The 12,914-nt window shown below is 30.9% G+C and overlaps 1 protein-coding gene across 2 annotated transcripts; it reads right to left on the bottom strand.

The window, feature by feature from the left end:
• Positions 1-6,750: 6,750 nt before the first annotated feature.
• On the bottom strand, positions 6,751-12,642 carry LOC115709304 (cycloartenol-C-24-methyltransferase). Of its 2 annotated transcripts, none has more exons than XM_030637378.2 (14): positions 12,380-12,642; positions 12,135-12,249; positions 11,237-11,303; positions 10,646-10,719; positions 10,457-10,541; positions 10,303-10,358; positions 9,914-9,968; positions 9,600-9,647; positions 9,388-9,471; positions 9,189-9,305; positions 9,010-9,093; positions 8,779-8,904; positions 8,532-8,629; positions 6,751-8,443 (listed from the first exon to the last, which is right to left on the bottom strand). In XM_030637378.2, exons 2-14 carry the CDS (start codon positions 12,215-12,217, stop codon positions 8,392-8,394), a joined length of 1,029 nt encoding a protein of 342 aa, XP_030493238.2. In that variant the 5' UTR covers positions 12,218-12,249; positions 12,380-12,642; the 3' UTR covers positions 6,751-8,391. The 2 variants fall into 2 exon arrangements, with proteins under 2 accessions (XP_030493238.2, XP_030493239.2); XM_030637379.2 differs by having other exon boundaries at positions 12,497-12,592.
• Between the last annotated feature and the right edge of the window lie 272 nt (positions 12,643-12,914).

Below are 12,914 nucleotides of genomic sequence, written 5' to 3'. Positions count from 1 at the left end.
TCTTGTAAATAATTTTTTGTAATAATTTTTAAAAATTTAAAATATGTAAAATCTAATATTTAATTACACTATGATACAAATAGGACACTTATGGTTTTGGTGATGCATTTAATTTGTTGTCTTAACTTGCTAGTTTTTCGTTTGGTGGATTTATAAATGTATGATTCACCTCTAATTGAATTTTTGTTATTTGTGATTAAAGTTTCTTGTTATCAAATAGATAAATATATATATATATAGAAATTCCATCAAATATAACTCATAAAAAATCCAAATTTAGAAACATGACAATTGTAATACAGTGAAATATTCTTTTTTAAGTCTCATTAATTAACTGTTCATTTTGCAGATATACTAAATTAAGATTAATATACATATTTGTGCAAATATATATTATTAGGTCCCTTTTCAAACTTTATAGCAAAATCTTTACTTTATGATCACAAGTAAATATCACAAAATCCCCCATATAATATGACAGCAATATCTCACACTTTAGAATAGACTAAAATATATGGTCATAACTAGATATCAAAAATCAAAATAAAAATAAACTCTTTAAAATTGTACACAATTTTATTCTCTCTCAAATATGTATTCAATATTAATTATATATCTAAAGAAATACATATAAATATTAAAAAATTAAGCCAAAAATAAAATAAAATACAATAATACATATAAATAAGTTTTTGAGATCAAGAACTTTATAAATAAGGTTCAAAAGAAAATAAAATGAAAAGAGTTTAACCTATGTGAAAAAGAAATTTAAGCAAAAGAAAGAAAAAAATTATATTCATAAAACTAGATTTTGACAAGAACTAAAAAAATATATAATTTATACATATTTTTGGAAACATGTAAAAAAAAATTATTTTTGGCATTTAGAATTTTTTTTATATGTATATAAGGTGTACATTGTAACATGGTATATTATTGTTGTTAGTAGATATTGTAATAATTTTGGAAAGAGAAATGTTAAGAGAAATTATTGGTGTTTGGTATTTTTTCTATGTTATATAGATGTTGGAGTAATTAAATATTGAGTCTCATATAATTTAAAAAAATAAGCATTGTTATTGGGTAGGTGTCTAGCGCCTCTAGACATGTTGCTTTGCGATTGGCTAGCGATACTCCTTAAAAGTTATTACATTAAACTATACAGGACCCAATAATTAGTTAGACTAATGACCATATTAACACATAAGAGGGTACTAGACACCACTTGTATTTTTTAGTATTTCTCTAAGAAAATAATTTTTAAGAAATATTACTAATAAATCGTAAAGCGCACCTATAGAAAGTGTTAGGTACCGTGCTCAATAGCAATGCTCTTTTGGAAAATATTAAACATGGTTAGAAAACTGCTTAAGAGCACATGTGGTGTCTAGTGCAATATCATTATTAGTACAATTCAATATCAAATCTCACTTATTTTAATTTAATAAAAATTCTAAAAACTCACTAAACATCATGTCATCAAGTACTATGCACCTTAATGCCTCATATTAATGGACATGGTGCGGAGTATGCTTAGTAGCAACTCTAACCTTCCTAAATCCTTGTGGACTGAAGCATTAAAGACATCCGTGTACATATTAAACCGAGTTCCAACAAAGGCAGTCTCAAAAACTCCTTTTGAATTATGGAAAGGTTGGAAACCAAGTTTGAATCATGTACGCATTTGGGGATGTCCATCTGAAGTCAGAATATATAATCCACAAGAGAAGAAATTGGACCCAAGGACCATAAGCGGATTCTTTATAGGGTACGCTGAAAAGTCTAAAGGTTACAAGTTTTATTGTCCATCTCATAGCACAAGAATTGTGGAATCAAGGAATGCAAAATTTCTTGAGAATGCCTTGATCAGTGGGAGTGATCAATCAAAGGACTTAGGTCCTGAGAAAGATCCTTCAGAACCTTCCACTTCAAAAGCAAGATTGATAATGGTTAACACTCCTGTAGTTCAAACGAATGTTGAACAACCATTACCAATCACTGAAGATCCACAAGTTGGTAATGATAATCCAGTAGATCAAAATGTTCAAGAGTTGCCTGCAACTGTTGAACAACCTGCTGAACCAGCTGCTGCTCCCCAAGAGCCTGTTGGTGAAGTCTTAAGAAGATCTACTAGACCTATCAAACCAAAGATTTACAAAGACTATGTTGTGTATTTATTAGAATCTGATATTGGAATTGGAAATGATCCAGAAACGTTTTTACAAGCTATGAACAGTAGAGAATCAAAATTGTGGTACAATGCTATGGATGATGAAATGAATTCTATGAGGTGCAACAGAGTCTGGGAACTTGTAAAGTTGCCTAATGGGGCGAGAGCCATTGGCTGTAAATGGGTCTATAAAACTAAGAAAGACTCATTAGGCAACACTGAGAGGTACAAAGCGAGACTTGTTGCTAAAGGATTCACTCAAGAGGAAGGAATTGACTATACAGAGACTTTTTCTCCTGTATCAAAGAAAGATTCCCTCAGAGTTATCTTGGCATTAGTTGCTCATTTTGATTTAGAGCTGGAGCAGATGGATGTAAAAACTGCTTTTCTGAATGGTGATCTAGAGGAGGAGGTATACATGAAACAACCAGAAGGATTCTCCTCTAGTGAAGGTCAGGATTTGGTATGCAAGCTCAAGAAGTCCATCTATGGATTAAAACAAGCATCCCGTCAATGGTATTTAAAATTTCATGATGTCATCTCTTCCTTTGGATTTGAAGAGAATGTCATGGATCAATGCATATACCTGAAGGAAAGTGGGAGTAAGATCTGTTTTCTTGTTTTATATGTGGACGATATTCTTCTTGCATCCAATGATAAAGGGTTGCTACGTGAAGTGAAACAATTTCTTTCAAAGAACTTTGAGATGAAAGACATGGGTGAAGCATCCTATGTCATAGGCATTAAGATTCATAGAGATAGATACCGAGGTATCTTAGGTTTATCTCAAGAAGCCTACATCAACAGAGTTTTAGAAAGATTTCATATGAAAGATTGTTCACCGAGCGTTGCTCCAATTATGAAGGGTGATAAATTAAATTTGAGCCAGTGCCCAAAGAATGATTTTGAAAGAGAACAAATGAAGAACATTCCTTATGCTTCTGCTGTCGGAAGCCTAATGTATGCTCAGGTGTGCACAAGACCCGACATTGCTTATTCTGTCGGAATGTTAGGAAGATTTCAGAGTAACCCGGGGATAGACCACTGGAAAGCTGCAAAGAAAGTAATGAGGTATCTTCAGGGTACTAAGGATTACAAACTGATGTTCAAACGAACTGAAAATCTAGAAGTAGTTGGCTACTCAGACTCAGATTTCGCTGGTTGCAGTGATTCACGTAAATCTACATCTGGTTACGTGTTTATGTTTGCTGGTGGAGCTGTGTCCTGGAGGAGTAACAAACAAACTTTGACTGCTACTTCTACTATGGAGGCTGAGTTCGTTTCTTGTTTTGAGGCTACATCACATGGTGTATGGCTAAAGAGTTTCATTTCAGGCCTTAGAGTGGTTGATTCCATTGCAAGGCCGCTAAAGATGTTTTGTGACAATTCAGCTGCTGTTTTCATGGCTAAGAACAACAAAAGTGGAAGTCGAAGCAAGCACATCGACATTAAGTACTTAGCTATTAGAGAACGTGTTAAGGAAAATAAAGTGGTCATTCAACACATTAGCACTGAATTGATGATTGCCGATCCTATGACAAAAGGCTTGCCACCTCATAAATTCAAGGATCATGTAGAGAACATGGGACTTGGTTCCCTTATGTAATTTGTACAAATAAAGTTATTATTAATGAAACTCTTATTTTGATTTTTCTCATATTTATGCGCATCTTAATTTTACATTTGAGAAAAATTTCAGAGGACCTGAATAAACATAAGGTTTAGGGTTTATTCACTTAAGTACATTGCCACATAAAGTACATTGTTATATAATAAATGTATTGTAATACATGGAAGATAATACTCGATTCATAATGAGGACATGTCGCTATGATTCGTATGTTTATTATATAATGAGGAACGTTGGGTTTGAATATTTTAGTTTAAATGCTGACCAAGTGGGAGAATATTAGAATATTTTTATTTATGGAAATTATTTTCTAATTAAGGAAATGATTTTCTATTTAAGGAAATAAATAAATAATTGATTTTCTGATAAATGAATATTTTATATTCATTGAATCTGAACAAAATCAATTATGTAATATTCTATATATGGTCAGATTTCTATATTCATTACCTGATTTGATTTCCTGAATTAATTGTCAAAATATTCTGACAATTAATGTGGCGCAGATACTGATGGAGTATCTCACCTATAAATATAGGGTCTCGGTCCCCGAGCTCCTCACTCATTCTGAATTCATTCAGCAAATTCCATCTAAAGAAAGTTGAGAGAGCGAGGAAGCCCGAACTCAAATACCGAAGCTATCGCAGGGATTGAAGCTCAAAGATCAATGGCTGGAGGTACATCGATCCTTTCATTGCATATATTATTGATATGATTTCATTTTATTTTCCGCATTTCATATCATTTGTATATGCTATATTACATACACTATATATATAGTCTAACACTACTGTATAGGTACTAAAAGTACTTAATACTATTACGAGATGATAAACGTCTTGTAAATAATTTTTTGTAATAATTTTTAAAAATTTAAAATATGTAAAATCTAATATTTAATTACACTATGATACAAATAGGACAATTATGATTTTGGTGATGCATTTAATTTGTTGTCTTAACTTGCTAGTTTTTCGTTTGGTGGATTTATAAATGTATGATTCACCTCTAATTGAATTTTTGTTATTTGTGATTAAAGTTTCTTGTTATCAAATAGATAAATATATATATATATAGAAATTCCATCAAATATAACTCATAAAAAATCCAAATTTAGAAACATGACAATTGTAATACAGTGAAGTATTCTTTTTTAAGTCTCATTAATTAACTGTTCATTTTTTAGATATACTTAATTAAGATTAATATACATATTTGTGCAAATATAGATAATTAATTAGGTCCCTTTTCAAACTTTATAGCAAAATCTTTACTTTATGATCACAAGTAAATATCACAAAATCCCCCATATAATATTGACAGCAATATCTCACACTTTAGAATAGACTAAAATATGGTCATAACTAGATATCAAAAATCAAAATAAAAATAAACTCTTTGAAATTCTACACAAATTTATTCTCTCTCAAATATGTATTCAATATTAATTATCTAAGGAAATACATATAAATATTAAAAAATTAAGCCAAAAATAAAATAAAATACTATTATACATATAAATAAGTTTTTGAGATCAAGAACTTTATAAATAAGGTTCAAAAGAAAATAAAATGAAAAGAGTTTAACCTATGTGAAAAAGAAATTTAAGCAAAAGAAAAAGAAAGAAAAAAATTATATTCATAAAACTAGATTTTGACAATAACTAAAAAGATATATAATTTATACATATTTTTGGAAACATGTAAGAAAATATTTATTTTTGTCATTTAGATTTTTGATTTTTTATATGTATATAATGGTGTACATTGTAACATGGCATATTGTTGTTAGTAGATAGATATTGTACTAATTTTGGAAAGAGAAATGTTAAAGAGATATTATTGGTGTTTGGTACTTTTTTCTAGGTTATATAGTTGTTGGTGTAATTAAGTATTGAGTCTCATATAATTTAAGAAAATAAATATTGTTATTGGGTAGGTGCCTAGCGCCTCTAGACATGTTGCTTTGCGATACTTCTTAAAAGTTATTACATTAAACTATATAGGACCCAATAATTAGTTGTACCAATGACGATATTAACACATAAGAGGGTGCTAGACACCACTTGTATTTTTTAGTATTTCTCTAAGAAAATAACTTTTAGAGAATATTACTAATAAATCGTAAAGCGCCACCTATAAAAATTGCTGGGTACCGTGCTCTTTTGGAAAATATTAAACATGGTTAGAAAACTGCTAAAGAGTACATGTAGTGTCTAGTGCAATATCATTATTAGTACAATTCAATATCAAATCTCACTTATTTTAATTTAATAAAAATTCTAAAAACTCACTAAACATCATGTCATCAAGTACTATGCACCTTAATGCCTCATATCAATGTTCTAACTTAATCCAAATGAACTAAGAATAGGATGGATCCACCTAATCCCCTTTTTAATTATCAAGAAAAAAAATTAAAAAAAAAAACCCTAAATTATAAAGAAAAGGGTAAATATTATTTTGGACCCTGTGTTTTGTAAAAATTATCGATAGGACCCTTTGTTTTGTTAAATGACAAAATGGATCCTGTATTTTCTAAAATAGTAAAAATAGGAACTCTTTTTTTTTTTAATATAATCAACTTAGAAAACAATTCCTAATACGAACAGATACAAAAAATGTAAATAATTTTGTCATAACACTTTTAGATCGGATTATAATTAAGTTTTATTTTGACAAAAAAATCAATTTATGGTCCTATTTGTACCATTTTAGAAAATACAGGGACTATTTTGTCATTTAACAAAATAAATAGTCCAATTGATAACTTTTGCAAAACACAGGGTCTAAAACGGTATTTACCAAAAAAAGATGGCCTTTTCATGTAATTTAGGAAGAATAGAAGGAGTGAAATGAAAATAAAAGAAAATTAACGTGAAAGGAAAGAGATGAGGAAGGAGGAGAGGAAGAGGTACTATATAAAGAGACGATAGTAGGCTTCCAAAATCATCACCACACAAAAATCTCATTCCCTTTTTCATGGGCGCCGACGTTTGGGAAAACCTAAATTCAATTCATTTTCTTTTCTCCAAAAATTCTTTCATTCTTTGAAAATTATTTTCCCAAACATTTTCTTTCTCTTTCTCCTCTTCAATCTCTCTCTCTCTCATCCGAGAAAATTCCATTTTCTTTTTTACAGAGAGAGAGGTAAAGTAATCGAAAGAGAAAGAAAAATGGGGAAATTCGTCGAGATTTTGGATCAGGGAGTTAGAATCGTGGCGAGATCTTATTCTCATTGTCCTCAGACAAGTCGTATGTATTATCATCCACCGATTAACGTCGAAGACCAGCACAACAATAACAATGGTCATCTTTTCTTCTCCGGCGCCGGTTTGACTGGATTCGGCGGCGAAGTGAGCGGCGACGGTGGTGCTTCTTCTTCTTCTGTGCAGGTTCGCCATTGTGGACCTAAGACTGTTGGGGGAGTTTCGCCTACGGAGTTTATTCTTTTCTCTGTTTGATCTATTTTTCTCGAAGAAAATTAAAAATTAAAAAAAATATATATAAAAAGAAAATTATTCTTTTTTGGTTTAGAGTTTATTTTTATGTGACTTATTTCTAATTGTTCTATTGGAAACATTTTTGAGTAATGAGTTTATTATCATGATGATGAAGATTGAAGATTATGATAAAGATTGATTTTTTATTTATTTTATAATCCCCTTTTGCAATCTAATTGTGCTCTCAGACCATTCATTTGATAATAAAGAACTGTTATTTCTTAATTCGAAGTCTTTGTTTATACATATTTATTCTTTGTTTGGATCTAAGTTCATGCTTTTGAGCAAAAGAGGATTAGGTTTATACTTGACCCTAAAATATTAGGGTTAATCTTAAATTAGCAAGAGGATTATGGTACTTTTTTAGGCTTTCCAACTCAAAACCAATTAGTTAGGGTTGGGGATATAAATTTCATGTAAACCCAATTAATATTTACTCATAGTTAATAAAATAGTATATGAATTCTTAGATCATGCTTAGCATCATTTATAGTGTGTCTAAATAGCTGAATATCGAAAACTCAAGGAGTGAACATAAAATTTCTCTTTTAACTTTTTTTACTAATAGATCCATTTATGAATGTTGTAATCATCAAAATTTGTGATGGAAAATAATTACTAATAAATTAAATTCAAGCACCACCTACTGAAATTAATTTATTATAAGAATCACTTTGCCAATTGGCAAAATAACTTGAGCTGTGAGAAGATTTCAACAAAAGTGTCTTGCAGGTGCCAAATGTCTTAAAGTGGGATTTGTTGGAGACTTGTTACATTGACAGAGTCAGCAAAAGTACCAAGTTCTTTGAACAAAGCAAAATTTGCATTAATTGATTTAGAGGAACATATTGGTCATAAATTATTATTCATTATTTCACAACAGTTTTTCATTTTTTTTTCCAACAAAAGTAAAGAAAGCTAATATTGTTGGTCAAATAAATTAACTACACTTGCAAATGAACTCCATAGAGACTACCAAAATGAAGATAAAATTAGAAATAATACACACAATCACTGAGTCATCTACTAGTTTTCGAAACCGAATTCTAACACACTTGAGTCCCACAAGGAAAGTTCACTGACTTAATCTTACTCTGGCTTACGAGCCAAGAAGAAATACATTGGTGTGAAGATCTCCTTCCTGAAACACAGTAACCGAAATTATGATTCAGTCCATTGATTGGTTTTCGATAAATAAAGAATGAACAGTGAAGAAGATGATAACTTACTTTCCACCTTCAACAAGCCCTTCTGCAGCTTTCTCTAGAAAATCTTGAACTCTTTGACTTCCCTTTGGAGCCAAGCCAACAAATTCTAGTGCCTTTACCTGCATTACATTAAAGCAAAGATCATAATTATATTCTGCTTTCCACGTTTGATTGAATCACAAGAAATGATGCAATTCTCTGTGTAACAGAATAACAGCAATATGTAAAGCTCCAAACTTTCGTGGCTAACAACATAACAGAATCTTACCATGTTCTTGGTCATAAAACGGCCAACAGCTGTTAGACGGAAACTACTGAGAGAGAAATGGCTTTTGTCCAAAGGCAAGTACCAGGGGACTGGTGAGTCTACCGCAAGATCTTTCTCCCACACAACCTTTTGTCACAAAGAATTCAAAACAGAAAAAGAAAATAAATGTCATCAAGGCATCTTCAAATTCGATTTCAAATATGGGGTCTAGAAGAGAGAATTGTAACCAACCTCAAACCCGGCTTGCTTTAGAGCTTCAAGGCATTTAGTTGTCAATCTGATATCTGGGAGGCCATCACCGATCTCAATTTCGGCCTGTATCATATAATATGTATAAAATTACCGTCTTTAATATCTGCAGTGATGTCAGAGTGAGAAGATAATTTGCTTGCTGCTCGGGTTATCCTTACCTTGATCTTTTGATGATTTTGGTTATTGGGATCAAATGCATCAGTCATGCACCATTCATATGCAGCAAAATACTGGCCTGGCTTCAACACCCTGTAAATCTCTTTGTAGCATCCGTACTAATCATATAAAAAAGAAGCCACTTTTAACCAACAGATACGAAAAGAAAATAAAATGAAGAAGTTGAATGGCATAACATACAGCATCTGGGGCATGACAGGTAGCTTCAATTGCATAAACAGCATCATATGAATTATCAGGAAATGGCATTTTCATAAAATCAGCCTGCAATAATCGAAATTAAGAATGACATCTGTTATCGAAATAGAAGGATCAAACTCAGGATTGCAGAAGAAATACGAAATATACATAAAATGCCTAATGATTAGAAACAAAAGGAAAATTAAACGAACCTTGACAAAGTCGCAGGTCTTGTCCACTCCAGCAATCCGGTTCAATTCCTATGTAACAATCAATCTAGTAAATAAAACATCTTGAAACTTAACCATTTTACCATTTACAACATATAAAGAAAATTGTACTAGACCTAAAATCATCGTTGAAAGATCCAAACCATCTTTATTTATTTATGCAGACTAATTCATCATGGCCTTTCTTAATAAGTGTTTTGATCTTATGAAACCAACTACGATTAAGATAATTCATACACGAATCAAGGGATACTATCTTTGAAGGAGGTCTACTTGAAACCATAACAAGCACCTACCTTTCCTCTTGATATCTGATATTCATTGTTGTTCAACCCTGTAACTGATGTAGAGCTACAGCAAACAATCGAAAAGTTAGAAATTAAGCTCTCTTTGAACACATTTTTATCAAAATCTGTGTCTGAAAATGAAAAGTAGCACACAAATAAAAATAGCATATCATACTAGATAAGCTATTTATTGACAGCAATAACAGTATCAGATCAAAATGATGTTATTTTTCAATATATCATAGCAACCAACGCCAACTTTTAAAATTGCATATGCCATTCTCAATTATAGCATTGAAAAAACACTTAAATCAAAGACTCATAGCATGCACAGATAAAGTAATCCCTCAATTATAGCATTGATGAATGCATTTAATACTAATATAAAGGGCAATTACCTGAATCGAGCAAACTCTCTTAGCGGGCCTCCAATTCCGCAACCCACATCAAGCACCTAGACACAGGAAATATAATAGAGAATTTATATCTTAGCCTTATGACAAGAGGTAAACACCCTCTCATTTTTATCATTTCGTATAAAAGAAAACAAACCTTCTGTCCTGGTTTCACTCCTAGTTGCAAAGCGAGAAAGTGTTCATGCCTCTTGATGCTCTCTTTAAGGGACTCACCTTTCCATCTGCATGAATAAAAACGTATAATCAGAATGGTGGACTAATGGTAACAGTTACTAGAGCTTTTAACTATGATGAACTGAAAAAAATTGAAAAAAAGAAGAGTAACCTGTGTGCAAAATGGAAGGATTCTCCCCAGCCAAATTCATAAAAGCTGGTAACTAGATCATAGTATTTATTGACCTGAAATCCCCATGAAAGAACAAGGTTAAATAATCATAGTACTAAAGATACTTTAATCTTCAATTTCTTTTTGTTAGCTTAAATAAGTAGTCATATTTAACACAAAACCAATAGTAGGAAGCACTTGTAAGAAATATTTGCTGATCTTAAAGTTAGTACTCTATAGCATGGTTGTGCTCCAATGCACACAGACTAAAAAGAGTTATTTTTAACCACAAAATATCTCTTTTGATCCTATATAGCATAAACAATTGAATTCTAAGAGTATCAAATATAGTATTCATCGAGTCATCATGATGGTAATTTTGTAATTTTGAGTGACATGTTAAATTTTAACAATATGGGTTTTTTGATTCTGCACTTGGCACATACAAAATTTATATATATATATATATGTATATATATTTTAATTTTAGGATTGAGAGACACATATTTAGCACAACTGTCAAAGATTGGCTTAGGCATAACTATATAGCATGTGCTTTAATGCTTAAAGCAAGTAAATAACATTTCTTACCATGTCACTATAGTTAGATTTTCTGTCTTCCTCTTCACCTCCATGACAGACATGATACTTTTCATACCTGATGAAAAAATTTACAAACTCAATTATTATTTTAAAAGCAATTCTCTATAGTGTCAATTGCAGAAAAATTACATAATAAAATGCTAGTATAAATATGTCAAGCAGTATAAGTATTTTAAAGGGTAAAAATTAAACTATTTGCAATTATTTATGAGAATTGTCACACAAAAGAAAATTAGTTATGTATCACATCCAGAGATAATTGGCTCATAATTTATTACACATGCCTGAAGAAAAATAAGTGGATACCAAGTATTTGGTGGTCTTGAATAGTGGTTGAAAGAGATTTTGACACACCAAAAAAAAAACAAAAATATAACTTGACCCGAAAATTAGCTGTAGTAATTTTTAAACAAGTTTAACTCCAGTTAATATTATAATTAAGAAAATAAAAAAAAAGTTCAAACTACAGTATAATTGACTAGATCCACTTGAGAATCATTTGAAATCTCCAAGCCATAGCTATGCAGAGTCCACCTGGTCAGTCTGTCCCTTTTTTTTTATTATTTTCTTTGGTAGTAAGCAAAAAAAAAAAAAAACAAATCACAAATTCTGGAACATAACCTTTTGCTACTCAGACCTGAACCACAAGATAAAAATTACATTTATATATATATAGATTATGGTAGAGATACACATATTATGTGCTGTGTAACCTCATCTAAAATGATCCTAAATATCCCATTGATTGACCCCACTAATGCATTATTATGTGATTTTAACCCATGATTTAGTGACTGATGATGAAATTAGCTTAACCCAGATTGTTATTAACATAAAAAATATTATAATTAAACTTAAATTAAGAAAAAAAAAAGAGAGAGAGTACTTGTCAACAGCCGAAAGAACATCGCTTTTCTCAATCTTTCCTCCAAGACCCGATGCGAGATCCATCGCTCCAGTTTTCGACATCTCGAAAACTCCGAAGACAAGCTCAGGGAGATCTAGAATCACCAAAAGAAGAAAACCCAGAATTAAAAATGAAAAAAAAAAATATTGATGATTTGAAGCGCATTGCATGCAACGATGAAGGTAATTAAGCACAATGTAGGATTGAAAAGTGTAGTAGATTACATTGGAAATGAGGGATCTGGAAGAACCCTAAGAAAAGATTTGAATAGAGAGGAAAAGAAGGGAACTTTGATGGAGAAAGAAAGGGTTGTTATTTATAGAGAGAGAGAGAGACTTAACAGAAAGTTTTCTCCTTTTCAATCGGAGAAAGCGAAGCTGGAGAGAGAAACAGAGGAAAGAGTACAGTGGACTGAAGTGCTTTTTGTTTTTCTTTGCATTTTATTGTGTACTTTAATATGTAATAATTTTGTAGGCATTAATTTTTTTTTACTATTTACATTGTTTAATTTAATTATTTGAATTATTATTGAGTATTAGTGTTTAATATTTTTATTTTGTAAAAGTTATTTTTTAATTTATACGAGATCTGATATTTAATTATACTAATAGCTAGTAGTATGATACTGAAGAGAATGTTAGGTATCAGTGATACTTTTTAGTAATTTTTTTCTGTCCAACTCCATTTAATTTTATTGACATATTGATTGTTCTTGTACTAAATCTTGTCTACTAAATTTTAATATGAACTAAATCATAC

The sequence above is a fragment of the Cannabis sativa genome, chromosome 3 (genome assembly GCF_029168945.1).
Source record: "Cannabis sativa cultivar Pink pepper isolate KNU-18-1 chromosome 3, ASM2916894v1, whole genome shotgun sequence".
Classification (NCBI taxonomy): domain Eukaryota; kingdom Viridiplantae; phylum Streptophyta; class Magnoliopsida; order Rosales; family Cannabaceae; genus Cannabis; species Cannabis sativa.
Note: the sequence above shows the minus strand (reverse complement) of the source record. Positions and strands in the feature narration are given on the sequence as shown.

What these genes read in the sequence shown, in the direction of transcription:
- LOC115709304 (XM_030637378.2), bottom strand. Translation starts at nt 12,217, where the DNA reads ATGTCGAAAACTGGAGCGATGGATCTCGCATCGGGTCTTGGAGGAAAG. An exon ending in AATCTAACTATAGTGACATG is followed by an intron (nt 10,720 to 11,236) that starts GTAAGAAATGTT and finishes TGGGGATTTCAG; the next exon opens with GTCAATAAATACTATGATCT. An exon ending in AGACCTGCGACTTTGTCAAG is followed by an intron (nt 9,472 to 9,599) that starts GTTCGTTTAATT and finishes CGATTATTGCAG; the next exon opens with GCTGATTTTATGAAAATGCC.